The sequence below is a fragment of the Aquarana catesbeiana genome, linkage group LG04 (genome assembly GCF_042186555.1).
Source record: "Aquarana catesbeiana isolate 2022-GZ linkage group LG04, ASM4218655v1, whole genome shotgun sequence".
Taxonomy (NCBI): Eukaryota; Metazoa; Chordata; class Amphibia; order Anura; family Ranidae; genus Aquarana; species Aquarana catesbeiana.
In genome coordinates, this window is record NC_133327.1 from 684705527 (window position 1) to 684728844 (window position 23318).

Consider the following 23318-nt stretch of genomic DNA (forward strand, 5'->3'; position numbering starts at 1 on the left):
AAATAAAACCTATGTGGCTCACAGCCAAAGTTAAAAAGAAAAAGCTACAAAATAATAAGAAAAAAGCTTTTTAGAAATATGAAAATGAAGGAATACTTTTATTGTTTAAATGCTACAAAGAAACAGGATATGTAGAAAGGAAATCAAGATCGCAACAATTCAAAACCAACGACAGATTGCAAAAGATAGTAGCACAAAAAAACAGAAAAATTCTTCAAAATGAATAGTAAAAAGGTCAGGTCTGAGCATGTAGGACCTTTACAAATGAATCTGGAGTGGGTGAGCGGGGACAAAGAGAAGGCAAATTTATTAACCACTTGCCGACCAGCCGCCGCAGTTCTACTGCGACAGAATGGCACGGCTGGGCGAAACGATGTTATGTAACGTCGCTTCGCCCTGTGCCCCCTGCTCGCCCCCCGTGCCGATGCGAGTGCCCGGCGGTCAAGATCACCGCTGGACTCCCGCGATTGCCGCTGACACACGGAGAACCGGGTCATCTCCTATAGTCGCATCCGCAGTCTCTGGTCATCTCCTGTAATCACAACGGCAGTCTGGTTATCTCCTATAGTCGCATCCGCAGTCTCTGGTCATCTCCTGTAGTCGCATCTGCAGTCTGGTTATCTCCTATAGTCGCATCCGCAGTCTCTGGTCATCTCCTGTAGTCGCATCCGCAGTCTCTGGTCATCTCCTGTAGTCGCATCCGCAGTCTCTGGTCATCTCCTGTAGTCGCATCCGCAGTCTCTGGTCATCTCCTGTAGTCGCATCCGCAGTCTCTGGTCATCTCCTGTAGTCGCATCCGCAGTCTCTGGTCATCTCCTGTAGTCGCATCCGCAGTCTCTGGTCATCTCCTGTAATCACAACGGCAGTCTGGTTATCTCCTATAGTCGCATCCGCAGTCTCTGGTCATCTCCTATAGTGGCATCCGCAGTCTCTGGTCATCTCCTGTAGTCACATCCGCAGTCTCTGGTCATCTCCTGTAATCACAACGGCAGTCTCTGGTCATCTCCTATAGTGGCATCCGCAGTCTCTGGTCTTCTCCTGTAGTCACATCCGCAGTCTCTGGTCTTCTCCTGTAGTCGCATCTGCAGTCTGGTTATCTCCTGTAATCACAACGGCAGTCTCTGGTCATCTCCTGTAGTCGCATCCGCAGTCTACCTAAAAGTAGTTCCTGCTGGGGGTTGTTTGCCGCCCCCCCCCCCCAAAATAAAGCACTAGTCGCCACTACTCTATAGTGTGTACTTGTTTTAATTAAGAGCACTAAGTGCCACTTTTGTCTGCTGCTTCGTTCCACTGCTATGATCATGAATCACTTCTGACAAGTTTTCCTGACACCAAGAGAAAAATGGTGACAGGGTAGGGAATCTACAGCACACAGCCTGCGATTGACAACCTCAGCTATGTTCCTGTGTGTTGTGTGGAGGGGGGGTGTGCCCCTTCCCTCCAATCAGCTGTCAGAACTCTCCTCACTGAGCTCTCAGACAAGCTGCAACATTCAGCAGAATGGATGTAGGGACGAGAAGACTGCAGATAAACAGGTACAACGTATGTGGGAGGATTTGTTTCATCTCTGTGTATCACCTGAGGCCGGTCATTTCCCTGGGGATATGGAAGGGTTTGCGACCACTTTAAATAAATCTATTTTTTCTACTTATTATAGATATTATAAGGATATATTATTATATATGGGATGTAGTACTATACACGTAACATCACACGGACTCAGTGTTGCTGTTGTGGAATGAGTCATCGTGTTTTGTACCAGAAAGAAGAGTCAATCCACCCAGCTCCGCCTATTTCCCCGAGCAGGCCCCACCCACCCCCTTTCCTCAGCTTCAGCACATTCTTGTTGCTGCTGTCAGATGGAGGGTGTAGGAGAAGTTGCAGACAGTTGTATGAGGAACTTGTGATGTCTCTGATGTTTAGATGATGGGATCCTACTGACACTGTTATACAGAAGGGCTCTGCAATCATTGACTATGGATGGACCATGGCGCCAAATTTTTGCATGGAGGGGCTCCATTCTGATGGCTAAGGCCGGGCTCTATTGCTGTCACTAACCCATTGCTGGGCTCTATTGCTGTCACTGACCCATTGCTGGGCTCTGTTGCTGTCACTGACCCATTGCTGGGCTCTGTTGCTGTCACTGACCCATTGCTGGGCTCTATTGCTGTCACTGACCCATTGCTGGGCTCTACTGCTGTCACTGACCCATTGCTGGGCTCTACTGCCTTTGATGACTATGCCTGGACTTTGCGATTGTCACTGACCATGGCTGGACCTTGCTGCTGCCAGAATGCCGGATCCCCATCCTACTGCTGTAAGCCTGAGCGTTGCCGGGTTCCCATCACCCTCATCCTGCTCATCCTTTACTTCTGCTACCTGCTGCTGGGGGCCACTGTCTTCTGGGCCCTGGAGAGCGAGGCTGAGCATGACCTGGCCATCAACTTCCAGCAGGAGAAGTGGGAGCTGCTGAGGAACCACACCTGTATGGACAACAAGACCCTAGAGATGTTCATTTCGGTGAGACATAACATATTCCATACGTAAGAATTATATGGACAGGGACCAGCGTCCTGCCGCTTGGTTATATAGCTTTTTGCAATCGAATTATATTGATATAATTATAATATAATTGATACGGTCGGGGAGGTGGTATCCAGTCTGGTCAACTGAATGGATGAGCTCTGAATGAATCTTAGGACTCTCCTGTATATGTATACTGTTCAGTGAACTTTCTGAGTTAAATTTACTGTTGTTGTATTAGGGTGATTCTACTCATGTGGTTGGTGCTTTTCCAATGAGTTGCACCAGTCCAAACTATATTTTAGGACATGGCTTCCCACTTTTACTAAATAAAACAAAAAGCTCACCTAGACATTCATTGCCCACACAGGGGTTTCCACCATCAACACAAAAAATCAACTGAAAATGACGATCCATCTGGCTCCCTTGTTTGCAGCACCCCTGTTCTTCTTACCAGTCTCTCTGACTATGTTGCTCAGCTCTCCTGGTTCACTTGGCTCTCTTAGCCTTTAGTTGCAGCACCCTGCTGCCCAGCCCACTCCTTGCCTCTGGATAAGGGTTCTCCTGACACCTGGATAGGAGCCCACCTGACTCCTAGAACAAGACCTCCTGTCTGGGCATCTCTGACCCCTGGGTAAGACCTCCTGTCTCCTGGCTGGGGCTCCTCTGATTCCTAGGTGAAACTTTCTGTCTCTTGGCTCCTGGCTGGGGCTCCTCTGACCCTTAGGTGAGACCTCCTGTCCCTTGGTTCCTGGCTGGGGCTCCTCTGACCCCTAGGTGTACCCTCTTCGCTCCTGGCTGGGGCTCCTCTGACCCTTAGGTGAGACCTCCTGTCCCTTGGTTCCTGGCTGGGACTCCTGTGACCCCTAGGTGAACCCCCTTGGCTCCTGGATGGGGGCTCCTCTGACCCCTAGGTGAGACCTCCTGTCCCTTGGCTCCTGACTGGGCCTCCTCTGACCCCTAGGTAAATCATCTTGGCTCCTGGATGGGGGCTCCTCTGACCCTTAGGTGAGACCTCCTGTCTCTTGGCTCCTGGCTGGGTTTCCTCTGACCCCTAGGTGAGGCCTCTTGACCAGGGTTGCCAACCTCCCACAGCATTTTTTACTGACAAAACATGGACAATTTACTGGCAGAGCACTTTTTTTTACTGGCAACCTGAGAAATTACAGAACTCCTATTGAAAACTAACACAGCGAATAACAGTATAAAAAACAGTATAAACATGATATGGAAACACTTATAATACCTATAACAAAGTAATTTGCTTGGTTTACCCTTAAAAAGTCAACACAGCATGAAATTATTTACTGATATTTACTGACAGTTGTAAAAAAAAATCACTGACTGTTACAAACTCTTAGTAAATTTACTGGTGGTTGGTAACCCTGCTCTTGGCTCCTAGCTGGTTCTCCTCTGACCCCTAGGTGAGGCCTCTTGGCTCCTGGCTGGGTCTCCTCTGTCCCCTAGTTGGGGCCTCTTGGCTCCTAGCTGGGGCTCCTCTGACCCTTAGGTGAGACCTCCTGTCTCTTGGCTCCTATCTGGGTCTCCTCTGACCCCTAGGTGAGGCCTCTTGGCTCCTAGCTGGGTCTCCTCTGACCCCTAGGTGAGGCCTCTTGGCTCCTGGCTGGGTCTCCTTTGACTCCTAGGTGAGGCCTCTTGGCTCCTAGCTGGGGCTCCTATGACCCTTAGGTGAGACCTCCTGTCTCTTGGCTCCTGGCTGGGTCTCCTCTGACCCCTAGGTGAGGCCTCTTGGGACTTTTCTGACCCCTAGGTAAGACCTCTTGGCCCCTGGTTGGGGCTCCTCTGACGCCTGGGTGAGACCTTCTGTCTATCAAACTGGGAGCTCCGAGTTATCCTCAGGCTTGAGTATATAGTGATCCTGCACACCTGTATACTCAAACAGGCTGCAGGCCATAGGTGTGCGCAGCCTATTGCATTAGGGTGTGCACCCCAAAGCTCAAACACACATATCTTTCTCTGCAGCCTCAGCTGCACTGGACAGTGAATGAATGGCAAAGTGCTCTGTGCTGGGTGGTTTGCTGTCCATTCACAAAATGAAGCATAGTAAACACAGTTTACTATACTTCGGTGATGAATGAACACCACAGGGAGTGATTGTGTTTACTGTGTTCATTTTAGAAAAGGAAGGGGCCAGTAAATTAGATATTTACTAGCCCCTTCCCCTACTCTCCATTCTGGGAGAGCAACATGGGGGGGGGGGGGAGGCCCAGATAATAGGGGAAAATTGGCACAGCACACAGTGATTGGAGTGTGCCCAGACACACCTGGCACACCCCCTGCACACGCCTATGCTGCAGGCAACTGGTAATATCCAGAGACAGAATTGAGGGTTCCGTCCCGCCCAATATACTTTGGAACCTTCAGGCCCCAGGTCCCGATTCGGGATACGGAATCTGGAGAAAACCAAAAACCCAGCTTTCCCTGCTCAGGAATGATAGCCTGAAACTTTTCATTAACCCCTAAAGCAATTTCTGTGTCATATTCTCCTTGTTCACAGTGGCAGGGCATCACACGGTCACACTGTTCATCTGCGAGAAACACCCCATACATGTACACAGTCACCCTCCGACCCAGGGAGGTCCAAGAGAATAGCATCTCGACTTATTGCTTCTCTTGCTTTAAAGCTGACCATACACCTTACAGCTTGATTGTTTCAAGCACCTACCTGACTGGAGGCAATCGGAATAGACTGTTAGGCAACGCTGTATCCTGGCCAACAAGGTCCAGACCTAGGGCAGCACTTTGCAGGGGGGCAGCACTTTGCAGGGGGGCAGCACTTTGCAGGGGGCAGCATGGAAAGAGTCCCCACCGGCTTGCGCTGTTGCCCAGTCTTATGGGCCAGACGGGGCTGAGAGGCAAATTAGCCTAGCGCCCCCATAAAGCAGCCGCACTACTTCTGGTATGCGGGGCGGCCGGCATTCCGCAACTGTGGGGGTGGGGGGGTGCTGCTTCTAATTTTGACTGTCCTATCATCGTGGACCACAAACCTTCCTCACTGTGCTATATGTTTTCTGCTGCACCATTGGCATGGTTATATCTTCTTAGTCCTCTCCATAAAATTATCAGAAATTTGTGCTTAAAGTAGAGCTATGGGCAAAACTTTTTTTTTTTTTTCATTTTGGATAGAGTAAGGGAGGGTTATAGCCCCTGTCAGTTTACTTTTTACCATCCCTGTCCCATTGCAGAGATTTCCCTTCACTTCCTGCCCCATAGCCAAACAGGAAGTAAGAGGATATCTATGAAAATTAAGGGAATCCATTGCAACCCCCCCCCCCCCGCCAGGCCCTCAGAACTAGTGTCCCCACTCGAAAATTTCAGGGTGGGTCTTGAACAGCAAGGGGTGGGTAATGTTTAAATTAGGGGGGTGCACGAGTAGTTTAGTCAGGCCTAGGGCAGCACAAAACCTAAATACACCACTGCTGTTAGGTACTGTATGTCTTCAGCTACATGGTTTTAAAAACTTTAACTTCTTGCCGACCAGCCGCTGGTCGTTGTACTGTGGCAGGTCGGCTCTTTCCTGCGATTTGCCATCATTGTGCACGCGCGCCCACTGGCCAGCAGGGGGGAGTCAATCAGCGGCACCTGACCCACCAACCCCTTAAGCCCCTCCTGCGTACCTGACCCACTAATTTCTATAACCCCTTCCTCCGCACCTAACCCACCAACAGCTGTAACCTCTCCTCTACACCTGACCCATCAACTCCTAGAACTCTTCCTTCACACCTGTCGACTCCTATAACCGCACCACCACTAACTTATCAACTGCTATAATGTATAATCCCTCCTCTGTACCTGATTCACTAGTGGAACCAACTACTAATATCTTTCCTTTGCACCTAACCCACCAACTCTTATGACCCACCCACCCCGCCACCCCACCATTGCACCTGACCCACCAATTCATATGACCCTTTCTTTTGCGCCTGGCCTATGTGGATTTTTTGAGGCACAGGGACCTCATAATATACTATAGAAATGGCTGTAGATTAGTGTTCTCTTATGTTAATTTAGAAGCTGGGTGTCATGAGGTCAAAAATGAGGTACCACATCCCATATACGTAAAGAAAAAAGAGGAAAGGGGCAGGTGGGACTTTTAAGGTACCAACGATTTGAAAATAAACAATTCATTTTTAGAAAAATATTAATTTTATTATAAGCAACTCTTAAAATCACAATAAGCACTTACAAGGATCCCGTATCGAATTTTTACATATACATCCACTTCTTACTCTACAAGTTTCTCTCAGATGAGCTTCCTCAGGAGATTTTTTGAAGTATCACATGAAGTAAAATATACTATAGGAGAAGCAACATTTATAAATGATTATACTAGGAAAGTTGTCAAGAAATTTCTTAGTGTTTCTTTCTTTCTTCTTTCTTCTAGTGTTCTCTTATGTGACCATTTTACATACGAATAACATCCAGCCCTGGAAAAAATTTCATACCAGCCCCACAGCATTATTATACCACCGCAACAGCATTAATAAACCAGCGCAACAGCATAACGTCATTGATTTCTTGTTCATGAAAGGGAAAACCATAAAATGCACATTTGAAGAGTGTATTGTATATAGATAAGACAGATATGAAATCACATAGGGCTTTATATATATATATATATATATATATATATATATATATATATATATATATATATATATACTTATATATATATTATTATTATTATTATTATTATTATACAGTATTTATATAGCGCCAACAGTTTACGTAGCGCTTTACAACTTGAGGGTAAACAGTACAAATACAATACAATTTGATACAGTAGGAATCTGAGGGCCCTGCTCCTTAGAGCTTACAATCTAAGAGGGAAGGTCAAGAGATACAAGAGGTAATAACTGTGGGTGATGTGCTGATTGAGAAGATAAATGTACAGTTGTTAGGTGGGGGCCAGATAGGCTTCTCTGAAGAGATGAGTTTTCAGGGATCGTCTGAAAGTGGATAAAGTAGGAGAAAATCGGACGGATTGGGGTAGAGCATTCCAGAGGATGGGGGAGGCTCTGGAGAAGTCCTGAAGGCGAGCATGGGATGAGGTGACAAGGGAGTTTGAGAGCAGGAGGTCTTGGGAGGAGCGAAGAGAACGATTAGGTTGGTATTTTGTGACTAGGTTAGAGATGTAGCTGGGGGCCAGGTTGTGGACGGCTTTGTAAGTTATAGTTAGTATCTTGAATTTAATTTGGTGACTGAGTGGTAGCCAATGGAGAGATTGGCAGAGGGGTGTGGCAGACGCTGAGCGGTTTGTGTGGTGGATGAGCCTGGCAGCAGCGTTCATGATGGACTGAAGTGGGGATAGCCTATTTAGAGGTAAACCAATGAGGAGGGAGTTGTAGTAATCGAGGCGGGAGATGGCCAGGGAGTGGATTAGAAGCTTTGTGGTGTCATTGGTTAGGAAGGGGCGTATCTTGGAGATGTTGCGAAGACTGAGGCGGCAAGCTTTGGATAGTGATAGAATGTGGGGTCGAAAGGTTAGTTCAGAGTCCAGGATTACACCTAGGACCTTGGCGTGGGGAGATGGGTTGATAGTTGAGCCGTTGATCTTGACAGGGAAATCAGGGGAAGTGGCACCTGAGGGAGGAAATATCATGAGCTCAGTTTTAGATAGGTTGAGTTTGAGAAAGTGATGTGACATCCAGGCTGATATGTCTGCTAGTAAGTTGGTAATGCGTGAGGAGACAGATGGAGAGAGCTGGGGGGTGGAGAGATAGATTTGGGTGTCATCAGCGTAGAGATGATATTTAAAGCCGTGGGAGGCAATCAACTGACCCAAGGAGGTGGTGTAGATTGAGAAAAGGAGAGGTCCAAGAACAGAACCTTGGGGGACCCCAACGGAAAAAGGAAGAGGAGAGGAGGAAGTAGAGTTGTAAGTGACACTGAAGGAGCGGTGGGATAGGTAGGATGAGAACCAGCGAAGAGTACAGTCACGGAGACCGAAGGAGTGGAGTTTTTTGAGGAGGGGGTGGTCCATTGTGTCAAAGGCAGCAGAGAGATCCAGGAGAAGTAGTACAGAATAGTGTCCATTGGCTTTAGCCATTAGTAGATCATTTGAGAGTTTAAGGAGAGCAGTTTCCGTGGAGTGTTGAGGGCGAAAACCGGACTGAAGGGGATCAAGAAGTTTATTCATGGTCAGATGGTCGCTTAGTCGGTTGTAGACCAGTCTTTCAAGAAGTTTGGAGGAGAAGGAGAGTAAGGAGATGGGACGTAAGTTGTTGAGATTGGTGGGATCCAGTGGGGGCTTTTTTAGTATGGGGGTGACTAGGGCATGTTTTAGAGAGTTTGGGAAGATGCCACAAGAGAGGGAGAGGTTGAAAATGTGAGTTAGAGAGCGTAGAATCGAGTCAGAGGGTGAGCGTAGCATTTGTGAGGGAACAGGATCCAGGGGGCAAGTGGTTAGATGAGTGTTAGATAAAAGTTTAGCAACCTCAGTAATAGTAGCAGGGTTGAATGAGGGAAGTAATGATTGTGTCTGTGGACATGGGGTGTTGCATGGGGGAGGTTTTTGCGCATTGGCGATCTCCTCATGAATTGTATCAATCTTAGTTTTATATATATAAGCAAATTCCAGTTAAAAGTGGTAAGTGATCAATCATCAAGGGGGGCCCCAGGAACTCAGAACGTGGGGGGGGGGGGGGGGACCACCTTCCGCAGAAAGAATACACTAAGGTAAGGGGGGGTGGGTTACTGATATAAGGCTGTGCTTTATATCGGTGCCCCCTTACATTATTGTATTCACTCCCCCCTTACATCAGTGACCCCCCCCTTCAGACTGGCCTAGCGGTGCTGTCACTGACCTCCTCTCAGGTGCACCGTGTAGGGCTCAGTCAGTCGGCTCCAGCTCGGTGGCTCTGGTTTTATCCTATAGTCTCCTCTCCACAGTCCACACTTGTCTGATTTCTCCCATGACCCCCATCCCGGCGGTGCTCCCACTCTTGACTCCTCTGCAGACTCCCTCAGAGACTGCAGACATGATACAGGAGATGGTCAGAGACTGCAGACATGATACAGGAGCTCAATGCAGCCTTACCAGTGCCCATCAAATGCAGCCTCACCAGAGCCCTTCAAATGCAGCCTCCCTGTGCCCATCAATGCAGCCTCACTGTGCCCATCAATGCAGCCTCACTGTGCCCATCAATGCAGCCTCACTGTGCCCATCAATGCAGCCTCACTGTGCTCATCAAATGCAGCCTCACTGTGCTCATCAAATGCAGCTTTACTCTGCCCGTGAATGCAGTCTCACTGTGCCCATGAATGCGGCCTCACTGTGCCCACCATTGCAGCCTCACTGTGCCCATCATTGCAGCCTCACTGTGCCCATCATTGCAGCCTCACTGTGCCCATCATTGCAGCCTCACTGTGCCAATCAATGCAGCCTCACTGTGCCCATCAATGCAGCCTCACTGTGCCCATCAATGCAGCCTCACTGTGCCCATCAAATGCAGCTTTACTGTGCCGTGAATGCAGTCTCACTGTGCCCGTGAATGCAGTCTCACTGTGCCCAGGAATGCAGCTTCACTGTGCCCATCATTGCAGCCCCTCCTGTGCCCCATGGCCCAGTCAGCAGTCCCTGTCTGTGGGAAGGTGTGTTGTTAAAGCTTGGTACGGTACCTTGCATGCCAGCAGGATATCCATGATGGCCAGCAGCAGGCAGGGTCTGTTCTCGTTTTGGATGGGGACAGTGCTCCTTCCAGAGGATCTGTTTGCTGTGAGATGGAGTGGTCCCTGGCCACCTGCACCTTCAGCCATCCTCATTTTCCGGCCCCTGTCAGTCTGTCCTCTGGTCCTGGGGAAGTGGAGAGCACTGGGTGGCAGCTGGAAAGAAGGGGGAGCAGAGAGTACTGGCGGGGTTGGAGAGCACATGGGTGGGGGCAAAGAGCAGGGGGGAGTGGAGATCACAGGGATGGGGAGCGGAGAGCACTGGGGGGGACTTGAGAGCACTGGGGGTCCAAAAAGAACAGAGGTGGAGAGCACTGTGGGGGCTAAGAGTGTGGGGTGGCGAAGAGCACTGGGGGAGGGGCAGAAAAACAGGGGTGGAGAGCACTGGGGGGTACAAAGAGCAGGGGGGAGTGGAGAGCAATGGGGGGAGCTTGAAAGCACCAGTGGGGGCCAGAAAGAACAGGGGTGGAAAGCATGGGGGACTGGAGAGCACTGGCGGGGGTTGGAGAGCACATGGGTGGGGGCAAAATGCAGGGGGGAGTGGAGGGTACAGGGGTGGGGAGCAGAGAGTGCTGGGGGGGAAGCCTGAGAGCACTGGAGGGGGAGCCAAAAAAAACAGGGGTGGAGCGCACGAGGGGCAAAGAGCACAGGGGGGGGGGCAAAATGCAGGGGGGAGTGGAGAGTACAGGGGTGGGGAGCGGAGAGTGCTGGGGGGGAAGCTTGAGAGCACTGGAGGGGGAGCCAAAAAAAAACAGGGGTGGAGAGCACGGGGGGCAAAGAGCACAGGGGGGGCTGGAGAGTGATGGGTGGAGCTTGAGAGCACCGGGGGGGGACCGAAAGAACAGGGGTGCGGAGAATGGGGGGCTGGAGAGCACTGTGGGGGGCGGAGAGCACTGGGGTGGGGGCTGGAGAGTGATGGGGAGAGCTGGAGAGCACTGGGGGGGGGGAGAAAGAACATGGGTGGAGAGCACTGGGGGAGTGAAGAGCACTGGGATGGTGGCTAGAGTAGGATGGGGAGAGCTGGAGAGCAGGGGGGGGCAGAAAAAACAGGGGTGGAGAGAACTGTGAGGGGGGGGGCTGGAGAGTGTGGTGAGGGGAGGAGAGCATGGGGGGGAGCCAGGGAGCACAAGGAGAACTGGGGGGGCCAGTAAAAGAAGTTGGATAGGAGGATCGGCGGGGGGCCACATATAGAGGAAATTAGCTTTCTATATTCCTCTATGCAGCCGCTGAATGCTTGATTCTCCTCCTCTCCCTCCTGCAAGTATTCAGCGGCTGCATGGAGGAATATAAAAAGCTAATTTCCTCTATATGCGGCCCCCCGCTGATCCTCCTATCCAGGCACACAGGGCGGACTGTACGGGCATCTACTCATGTGGATCACGGAGCTGGCTGGGTCTGTGTTCGGCAGCGGCGCTGTAACATGGTCTCGCCCCCTAGACCGGCTCGTGTGATAGGCGGAACACTGATTCTATCTACTATCACACAAGCCGGTCTAGGGGGGCGGGACCGTGTTACAGCGCCGCCGCCGAACACAGACCCAGCCAGCTCCGTGACACGCAGGAGCAGGAGAGAGGGGAGCACTGCAGCCTCAACTCAGGCGGCCTACTGGGAAATCTCCCGGTATCCCGGTTTGCCAGTCCGGCCCTGGGCGCAGGGGTGCCACCCCCCTAATTTCCATGCGGGGAGCCGCAATCAAACGGTTTCTATGAGGTTTTTTTTAAGCACATGATTAGAGCCTGAGGTTCCAATTGGCTTCAAAAAGGTTGAACCCACCCACTTGTGACATTAGCGAATCAATATTTACTTCCAGCTTCTCCTCCCGGCCAATCAGGACAGGAGGCGGACCTTAAGACCGGATTAGCCAGGAGGAGAAGCCGTGAAAAATACCCCCCAAACACACCCTACTAGCACAAATCCCCCCCCCCCCATGCCCCCTCCTAGCACTAATCATCTTCCCTCCATCCCCCTACCACAAACCCCCAAATCATCCTTCCTAGCACATTCCCCCTCCTAGAACAAATCTTACCCCCCCCAAAAAATATTCCTCCCTGTCTGCACAAATTCTCCCTCCCAAATTTCCTCTCCCTCCCCCAATATAATACCCTCTAGAACAAATCCCCCCCCCCCAAGCCCCATTTCTAACACCCCCAAAATCTTTCCAAAATAGTTGGGGACAACGATCATATTTTGTCATCCTACCTAGTAAGTATCTATACCTTGTGTGAGCAGCAAACATGCAAGATAGGAGTCGTCTATGGACTACATGGCTTGTCAGGTCATTGGCTGACCAGGATGGAAATGACAGTCCTGAACCTTCAAACAGCTGGTCAGCAATGGCAGCTCATGTGTTTTTTTTAACCTTCATAGGTTCGTTTTAAATGCCTGGTCACATGATAGCTATGGTCATGTGATCAGTATAGCAAATACTCCCGCAGCATTGTCAATACATTTCAGAGATAATTTACCAGGAATGAAAGGAGCGGACATCCAAAAATTGGTAATAAGGAAATGAAATGAATACAAAAGTAGCAATATTGTGTGCAAACAAATCAAACCTTTCATGCAAACGTGAAGTGAAACGCCAGCCAACACAATTAGTCACAGAGAGATGGAAATGACCAGGGCTGGACTGGGACAAAAATTTGGCCCTGGACTTCCTCATGACTGGCCCACTTTAATTTTGAGTGTCCCCAACAGCGTCCCCCTTACATCAGAGTGTCCTCAACAGCACCCTCCTTACATCAGAGTGTCCCCAACAGCGTCCCCCTTACATCAGAGTGTCCCCAACAGCACCCTCCTTACATCAGAGTGTCCCCAACAGCACCCTCCTTACATCAGAGTGTCCCCAACAGCACCCTCCTTACATCAGAGTGTCCCCAACAGCGTCCCCCTTACATCAGAGTGTCCCCAACAGCGTCCCCCTTACATCAAAGTGTCCCCAACAGCACCCTCCTTACATCAGAGTGTCCCCAACAGCATCCCCCTTACATCAGAGTGTCCCCAACAGCATCCCCCTTACATCAGAGTGTCCCCAACAGCACCCTCCTTACATCAGAGTGTCCCCAACAGCGTCCCCCTTACATCAGAGTGTCCCCAACAGCACCCTCCTTACATCAGAGTGTCCCCAACAGCGTCCCCCTTACATCAGAGTGTCCCCAACAGAGTCCCCCTTACATCAGAGTGTCCCCAACAGCGTCCCCCTTACAGAGTGTCCCCAACAGCGTCCCCCTTACATCAGAGTGTCCCCAACAACGTCCCCCTTACATCAGAGTGTCCCCAACAACGTCCCCCTTACATCAGAGTGTCCCCAACAACGTCCCCCTTACATCAGAGTGTCCCCAACAGTGTCTTCCTTACATCAGAGTGTCCCAATCAGCAGCTCCCTTCACAGAGAGTCCCCACCAGCAGCCCACTTCACATAGCAGTCCCCACCAGCAGCCCCCTTCACATCAGAGTCCCCACCAGCAGCCCACTTCACATCACAGTCCCCACCAGCAGCCCACTTCACATCACAGTCCCCACCAGCAGCCCACTTCACATAGCAGTCCCCACCAGCAGCCCACTTCACATAGCAGTCCCCACCAGCAGCCCACTTCACATCACAGTCCCCAGCAGCAGCCCCCTTCACATCAGAGTCCTCACCAGCAGCCCACTTCACATCACAGTCCCCACCAGCAGCCCACTTCACATCACAGTCCCCACCAGCAGCCCCCTTCACATCACAGTCCCCACCAGCAGCCCCCTTCACATCAGAGTCCCCACCAGCAGCCCACTTCACATCAGAGTCCCCACCAGCAGCCCACTTCACATCACAGTCCCCACCAGCAGCCCACTTCACATCACAGTCCCCACCAGCAGCCCACTTCACATAGAAGTCCCCACCAGCAGCCCCCTTCACATCACAGTCCCCATCAGCAGCTTACTTCACATTAGCATCCCCATCAGCAGCCCACTTCACATCACAGTCCCCACCAGCAGCCCCCTTCACATCACAGTCCCCATCAGCAGCCCACTTCACATCACAGTCCCCATCAGCAGCCCACTTCACATCACAGTCCCCATCAGCAGCCCACTTCACATCAGCGTCCCCATCAGCAGCCCACTTCACATCACAGTACCCACCAGCAGCCCACTTCACATCACAGTCCCCATCAGCAGCCCACTTCACATCAGCGTCCCCATCAGCAGCCCACTTCACATCAGAGTCCCCACCAGCAGCCCACTTCACATCACAGTCCCCACCAGCAGCCCACTTCACATCACAGTCCCCATCAGCAGCCCTTCACATCACAGTCCCCACCAGCAGCCCCCTTCACATCACAGTCCCCATCAGCAGCCCACTTCACATCAGCGTCCCCATCAGCAGCCCCCTTCACATCACAGTCCCCACCAGCAGCCCCCTTCACATCACAGTCCCCATCAGCAGCCCACTTCACATCAGCGTCCCCATCAGCAGCCCACTTCACATCACAGTCCCCACCAGAGAGCCCCCATCAGCAGCCCTTCACATCAGTGTCCTCCCTCTCCTCCCCCTCCCACATGTACTCACCGTTTTGAAGGCAGCTTCTTGTTCCTCTCTCCAGTCATGTGATAACAAGTGATAGGGGAGAGAGGAAGGAAAGTCTGGCGTTGGTCTATTTCCCCCTGCAGGCTGGAGGGAGCATAACGCCTAATGGAAGGAAGCTTCTCCTCCTGACAGGAGTGAAATTGCGATCACTCACTGTCAGAGAGGAGCGGCTCCAGGACTGCATCTGACTGGCCCACTGAGCCATCAGCCCACCGGGAATCTCCCGGTAGTCCCTATGGCCAGTACAGGCCTGGAAATGACCCCCTGATGCAATATGAGCTACAGTGCCTTGAAAAAGTATTCATACCCCTTGAAATTTTCCACCTTTTGTCATGTTACACCAAAAACGTCAATGTATTTTATTGGGATTTTATGTGATAGACCAACACAAAGTGGCACATAATTGTGAAGTGGAAGGAAAATGATAAATGTTTTTCAAAATTCTTTACAAATAAATATATGAAGTGTGGGGGGGCATTTGTATAGCGCCCCCCTGAGTCAATACTTCGTAGAACCCCCTTTCTCTGCAATTACAGCTGTCTTTTTGGGGATGTCTCTACCAGCTTTGCACATCTAGAGAGGGACATTTTTGCCCATTCTTCTTTGCAAAATATCTCAAGCTCTGTCAGATCGGATGGAGAGCGTCTGTGAACAGCAATTTTCAAGTCTTGCCACAGATTCTCAATGTGATTTAGGTCTGGACTGTGACTGGGCCATTCTAACACATGAATATGCTTTGATCTAAACCATTCCATTGTAGCTCTGGCTGGATGTTTCGGGTCGTTGTCCTGCTGGAAGGTGAACCTCCGACCCAGTCTCAAGTCTTTTGCAGACTCTAACAGGTTTTCTTCTAAGATTGTCCTGTATTTGTCTCCATCCATCTTCTCATCAACTCTGACCAGCTTCCCTGTCCCTGCTGAAGAAAAGCATCCCCACCACATGATGCTGCCACCACCATGTTTCACAGTGGGGATGGTGTGTTCAGGATGATGTGCAGTGTTATGCCGTGTACACGTGGGCGGACTTTCCAACCGGACCGTGTGTGGTCTGCATCGGACTTCCGACGTACTGTTTCAGTCGGAAATCCAACGGACTTTAGATTTGAAGCCTGCTTCAAATCTTTACGTCGTAACTCCGCCGGACTCAGTTCCTAATGGAAAGCCCGTTTGTCTGTATGCTGGTCCGACGGACCAGATACGACGCGAGGGCAGGGTACTGCATCTCGCACTCGCTGCATCAGGAAAAACAAATTTTCCTATTGCGACGATGTCACTTTGGTCTGGTATGGATTTTGGGGGGACCCCATGCCGTTTTTTCGGCATAGGGGGTTCCCCTTAAAATCCATACCAGACCTAAGAGCCTGGTATGCCCTGCAAGGTGTCAATCTTGCCGATAAAAGAGGCGAGATTGACTTCCTTCCTTTTCTAGTCCTGTCGTACCCGAGTCACGTTCAAAATGAATGGACTTGTTCGTGTGTGGGCATGTCCGTTCATTTGGAAAGTCCGCCGTAACTCCGTCAGGAAATAGGTCCACGGAAAGTCCGGTCGTGTGTAGGCAAGTCTGTTCGTAAAAAAAAGTCCGGCGCAATGTCCGTTGGACCAGTCCAGTTAAAAGTCTGACCGTGTGTACGTTGCACTAGTTTTCCACCACATGTAGCGATTTGTTTTTAGGCCAAACAGTTCATTTTAACTCTAATCTGACCAGAGCACCTTCTTCCACATGTTTGCTGTGTCCTCCACATGGCTTCTCACAAACTACAAACAGGACTTCTTATGACTTTTTCTCCAATGTCTTTCTTCTTGTCACTCTTCCATAAAGGGCAGATTTGTGGAGAACACGACTAATAGTTGTCCTGTGGACAGATTCTCCCACCTGAGCTGTGGATCTCTGCAGCTCCTCCAGAGTTACCATGGACCTCTTGGCTCTTCTCTGATGAATGCTCTCCTTGCCTGGCCGGTCAGTTTAGGTGGACGGCCATGTCTTGGTAGGTTTGCGGTTGTGCCATACTCTTTCCATTTTCCGATGATGGATTGAACAGAGCTCCGTGAGATGTTCAAAGCTTGGGAGATTTTTTTATAACCGAACCCTGCTTTATACTTCTCCACAACTTTATCCCTGACCTGTCTGGTGTGTTCCTTGGCCTTCATGATGCTGTTTGTTCACTAAGGTTCTCTAACAAACCTCTGAGGGCTTCACAGAACAGCTGTATTTATGCTGAGATTAAATTACACACAGGTGGACTCTATTTACTAAGTAGGCGATTTCTGAAGGCAATTGCTTCCACTAGATTTTAGTTAGGGGCATCAGAGTAAAGGGGGCTGAATACAAATGAACGCCACACTCCTCAGATATTTTTTGTAAAAAAAAAATTAAAAACCATTTATCATTTTCCTTCCACTTCACAATTATGTGCCACTTTGTGTTGGTCTGTCATATAAAATCCCAATAAAATACATTTATGTTTTTGGTTGTAACATCACAAAATGTGCAAATTTTCAAGGGGTATGAATACTTTTTCAAGGCACTGTATGTTTAGGTATAAAATAGTATGTTCCGGTTGTACAGAACCTCCTCAGGATCTTTATATGGATCTTGCTCATGGCAGTCATGCAGGGTTTGGACATGTCATGACAGGGATAATGCGCTGAAGTTGGAAATCATATCCCTGACCCGACCCCCAGAACCTAAACAAGGTTCTCGCCCTGGTTAGCGAGTCACCATGGGTATTCCGCCCTGACATCTGGTGACTTTGCTTATCGATTGGTCTCCCTCGCCCCTGTATCCTTTTTACCCCTGTTCATGAAATTATGGTATTAACCTCCTGGGGTCAACATGACATGTAGGCAAGGCCTTTGTTCAATGGGAATGTGGTGTTATGAAGTTCCAGCACCTCCATCACTGAATATACTGTATGTGTTGGTAAGAGGTGCTGAGGTATGCCAGGAGAATCTATTGATGCTGACTACTGGGGGATCTATTGTTGCTGGGGGGAGGTTTTATGCTGCTGGGAGGATCTAATGTTGAGGGAGTCTATTTTTGCTGGCTGTTGGAGGGTCTGTTGTTGCTGGCGGGGGTCTATTGTTGTTGGGTTGATCTGTTGTTGCTGATGTGGGTCTATGGTTGCTGGTGAGGGGGGGGGGGTATTTTGTTCCTGGGGGGAGGGTCTATTGTTGCTGGGTAGGACTTATTGTTACTAGGGAGATCTGTTATTGCTGGGGGGGGGGGGTGTTGGATAGGCTGATCTGTAATGACGAGACTTCTCGCAATACTCACATGATACATTCCTGCAGATTTCCTTTACTGAATCTTGTCTATGTTCTTCTAGATTCTCTATTCTGGTATCATCACTCTTTTTTTTTCTGATAATCACGGCTGAAAAATCACAACGGTAAAAATAGCAATTTTCCAGAGCAGTATTTATTTTTAGTGTTTGATCCCTTCATCTTCTTTAGTTGACTTATCACCAGTGTCAACAAAACGCACAGTGAATTAATCCAATGTTTGTACTATGAGCCATGTTCTACTGTGCTAGAAGAAAGAGAAACCTTAGAAGTATTGTATACTGACACGCTATACACGCCTATCTACTGACTACTGGATAAACACAACGCACATGAACAAGTTAGTTTATTTATGGCGAACCAACGAAAATCTAAAAAGTATGGAAACTCAAAGCAGCAGATCATAACTGAACTGACATTTGGTTGGTTGTTAATTGTGTTTTGCTTATTGGGTAAGCTCATTGACCATGAGGTCCTCTTACCGTTTCATTCACGGGTCCTGTTAGCAGTATCTCTCTCACTCTCCAGGAATGGGGTCTTACAAGGTTTTGCTTATTAGGTAAGCTCAATGACCATGAGGTCCTTCCCCCCCCCCCCCCCCCCCGTTTTATTCCCGGTACCGCTAGTGGTATCTCTCTCACTCTCCAAGAATGGAGCCTTACAATGTTTTGGTTATGACCATGATATCCTCTTCCTGTTTATCTGTCGGGTACTATTCGTGGTATCTCTCCCACTCTCCAAGAATGGAGCCTTACAAGGTTTTGGTTATGACCATGAGGTCCTCCTCCTGTTTATCTGTCGGGTACTATTCGTGGTATCTCTCTCACTCTCCGGGAATGGGGCCTTACAAGGTTTCGCCGAGTGGGCAAGCTCAATGACCATGAGGTTCTCCCCCCCATTTTATTCCCGGTACCGCTAGTGGTATCTCTCTCACTCTCCAAGAATTGAGCCTTACAAGGTTTTGGTTATGACCATGAGGTCCTCCTCCTGTTTATCTGTCGGGTACTATTCATGGTATCTCTCTCACTCTCCGGGAATGGGGCCTTACAAGGTTTCGCCGAGTGGGCAAGCTCAATGACCATGAGGTCCTCCTGCTATAGGAAGTTCAGCAGATTTCTGAAAAACCTTGTAAGGCTCCATTCCTGAAGAGTGAGAGATCCTTTTTAAGTTTATAGTTGTGGCAAAGAAAACGTTGGCATAATGTTTCATTTCCGTTGCACGCTATACACGCCTATCTAGTAACTACTAGACAAACACAACTCACATGAACAAGTTAGTTTAGTATGGAGACACAATGAAAGTCTAAAAAGAGTAGAATATTAGTCCATGACCATGAGGTCCTTTTACCGTTTCATTCACGGGTCCTGTTAGCTTTATCTCTCTCACACTCCAGGAATGGGGCCTTACAAGGTTTTGCTTATTGGGTAAGCTCAATGACCATGAGGTCCTTCCCCCATTTTATTCACACTACTGCTAGTGGTATCTCTCTCACTCTCCAAGAATGGAGCCTTACAAGGTTTTGGTTATGACCATGAGGTCCTCCTCCTGTTTATCTGTCGGGTACTATTCGTGGTATCTCTCTCACTCTCCAAGAATGGAGCCTTACAAGGTTTTGGTTATGACCATGAGGTCCTCCTCCTGTTTATCTGTTGGGTACTATTTGTGGTATCTCTCTCACTCTCCAGGAATGGTTTCGCCGAGTGGGCAAACTCAATGACCATAGGTCCTCCTGCTATAGGAAGCTCAGCAGATTTCTGAAAAACCTTGTAAGGCTCCATTCCTGAAGAGTGAGAGATCCATATTAAGTTCATAGTTGCGGCAAAGAAAACGTTGGCATAATGTTTCATTTCCGCTACATGCTATACACGCCTATCTAGTGACTACTAGACAAACACAACTCACATGAACAAGTTAGTTTAGTATGGAGATGCAATGAAAGTCTAAAAAGAGTAGAATATTAGTTTATTGTCAATCTAGTGATAGTGTTAGGTAGTGAGGAGGACCATCGGTGGCGGCCCATGCATTAAGGGCACACGGGCGCCGCCCCCTCTCTCCTGCCATCCCCTTTAGCACCAATAGCCATAGGCTCTAATAGGCATCATAAAACGTGACCTGCGAACGCTATGCTGGGCGCTTGCAGGTCATTCATCTGTGTTAGAAAAGCGAATAAATATTCGCTTTCCTAACACAAAACCGCCTCTCCACCAGGTGTTCAGATCTGTTATCCGTTACCTGATTGGCTGAAATCAAAGTATTCAAAATCGTCGATCTGAATACTTTGAAGTGCAAAGGAGGGATCAGGAGTCTTTTAGATAAAGAGTACCTGTCACCACCTATTACTGTCACAAGGGATGTTTACATTCCTTGTGACAGCAATAAAAGTCATCAAATTTTTTTTTTTTTTTTAAACACAATTTATAAATATAAAAATAAATGAAATAAATAAGGAAAAAAAACAATTTTTTAAAGCACCCCCGTTGCTGCGAGCTCGCGCAGCAAAGAAAACGCATATGGAAGTCGCGCCCGCATATGTAAACGGTGTTCAAATCACACATGTGAGGTATCGCCGCAATCGTCAGAGCGAGAGCAATAAATCTAACACTAGACCTCCTCTGTAACTCTAACCTGGTAACTGTAAAAAAAATTTAAAAACGTCACCTATGGAAATTCTTAGGTACCGTAGTTTGTTGCCATTCCACGAGTGCGTGCAATTATAAAGCGTGACATGTTTGGTATCTATTTACTCGGCGTAACATCATCTTTCACATTATACAAAAAAATTGGGCTAACTTTACTGTTTGTTTTTTTTTTTAATTGATGAAAGTGTCCCTTTTCCCAAAAATTTGCATTTAAAACACCGCTGCGCAAATATTGTGATATAAAATATTGCAACAATCTCCATTTTATTCTCTAGATTCTCTGCTAAAAAATATACATAATGTTTGGGGGTTCTAGGTAATTTTCTAGCAAAAACGGATTTTAACTTGTAAACACCAAATTTCAAAAATAGGCTTAGTCATGAAAGGGATATTCTTAATTCAATTTTTGATTTTGATACTTTTTAATGTATTAATGTTTAATTTAATGTAATGTGTTACCCGCACCTTAAAAGTTTACTGTCCTCTGGACTTTAGGGGAGCTGGACTGCGGCCATTGGGAGTAGAAATTGTCCTGGTGTCAGTGGTCGTAAACCGTATCCCATCATTGGTGTCAGTGGGAGGAATAGTGCCCCATCATTGGTGCCAGTGGGAGGAATAGTCCCCCATCATTGGTGCCAGTGGGAGGAATAGTGCCCCATCATTGGTGCCAGTGGGAGGAATAGTGCCCCATCATTGGTGTCAGTGGGAGGAATAGTGCCCCATCATTGGTGTCAGTGGGAGGAATAGTGTCCCATCCTTGGTGTCAGTGGGAGGAATAGTGCCCCATCATTGGGGTCAGTGGGAGGAATAGTGCCCCATCATTGGTATCGGTGGGAGGAATAGTGTCCCATCATTGGGGTCAGTGGGGGGAATAGTGCCCCATCATTGGTATCGGTGGGAGGAATAGTGTCCCATCATTGGGGTCAGTGGGAGGAATAGTGCCCCATCATTGGTATCGGTGGGAGGAATAGTGTCCCATCATTGGTGTCAGTGGGAGGAATAGTGTCCCATCATTGGTGTCAGTAGGAGGAATTATGCCCCATTGTTGGTGTCAGTGGGAAAAACAGTGCCCTATTGTTGGTATCAGTGACCGGAATTATGCCCCATTGTTGGTGTAGAAGGAATCCCTATCATTGGTGTCAGTGAGAGGAATAGTGCCCCATTTTTTGTATCCGTGGGAGGAATAGTGCCCCATCATTGGTATCAGTGGGAAGAATAGTGCCCCATTGTTGGTATCAGTGGGAGGAATAGTGCCCCATTGTTGGTATCAGTGGGAAGAATAGTTCCCTTATTGTTGGGGTCAGTGATAGGAATAGTGCCCCATTGTTGGGGTCAGTGATAGGAATAGTGCCCCATTGTTGGGGTCAGTGATAGGAATAGTGCCCCATTGTTGGGGTCAGTGGTAGAAATAACCCTCTATTGTTGGTATCAGTGACAGAAATTGTTGGTACCAGTGACAGGAATTATGCCCCATTGTTGGTGTAGAAGGAATCCCTATCATTGGTGTCAGTGGGAGGAATAGTGCTCCATCATTGGTGTCAGTGGGAGGAATAATGCCCCATTTTTTCTATCCGTGGGAGGAATAGTGCACCATCATTGGTATCATTGGGAAGAATAGTGCCCCACTGTTGGTATCAGTGGGATGAATAGTGCCCCATTGTTGGGGTCAGTGGGAAGAATAGTGCCCCATTGTTGGGGTCAGTGATAGGAATAGTGCCCCATTGTTGGGGTCAGTGATAGGAATAGTGCCCCATTGTTGGTGTCAGTGGTAGAATAACCCTCTATTGTTGGTATCAGTGACAGAAATTTTACCCCACTGAAGGAATAGTGCCATGTATCAGTGGGTGGAAAAGTGCCCCAAGGGCCCGATAAAGGCAAGCATAGGGCCACATCCGTCCCCTGGGCCGGAATCTGGAGACCTCTGGTCTAGTCAGTAGGGTGGGAGGACGTTCTTTACTAAACTGTACTGCTTAACTGCATTGGAGGCCAAGGGGGTCCGGTGGGGCCTCGTGGGCCAAAGAACTGGCTGAACAGAATTACGGATTTTATTGAGTTGCTCTTTAAACATTTGAAAGTGAAAAGTTTTTCTATCTCATTTGCAAGACAAACATTTTTGTTTTCCTTGTCTGCCATTGAACCCGGGGTAATGAGTGTAAGGTACGTTTCATATCTCTCTATCTCTTTCTTGGAACCGTAATTGTGTAACCCAATTACTTTGATATAAAACCATAAAAGAAAATTCCAGCGCAGCAGAATAAACAGATGAAAAGAACGATCGGGTGTAGGAGGTAATATTGGAATCGAGCACAATCTTATAAGATAAGGAACTGATTACACCGCGAACGCCAAAGCCACGGCGTGTTTGCCGAGAGGATGTGGACAGGTGGGATCTGACCGAGGAAGGAGAGGAATATATTTATTCTCGGGGTGGAATTCTCTTGTTTGGCTAAGGTTTATCATGCATTTAAATATTTGTATTTTTAATAGGGATGAGTTGTTAAAAGTCATCCCACAGGTTATAGCAGCCTCTCTCAACCTCTTCACCTGCTTAGAGGAACCCTTGAAAATAATTTTCACATCTCAGGGAAACCCTGCAAAACAAATTTATTCAAGATCAGA

General features: G+C 48.5%; 1 protein-coding gene across 1 annotated transcript in view; it reads left to right on the forward strand.

The window, feature by feature from the left end:
* Positions 1–1822: 1822 nt before the first annotated feature.
* The window catches only part of KCNK17 (potassium two pore domain channel subfamily K member 17), a 68117-nt gene continuing 46621 nt past the window's right edge, over positions 1823–23318 (forward strand). The window contains exon 1 of the mRNA XM_073628753.1: positions 1823–2520. Coding sequence (XP_073484854.1) covers positions 2269–2520 — 252 coding nt within the window. The 5' untranslated portion in view covers positions 1823–2268. The remainder of the gene's footprint in view (positions 2521–23318) is intronic.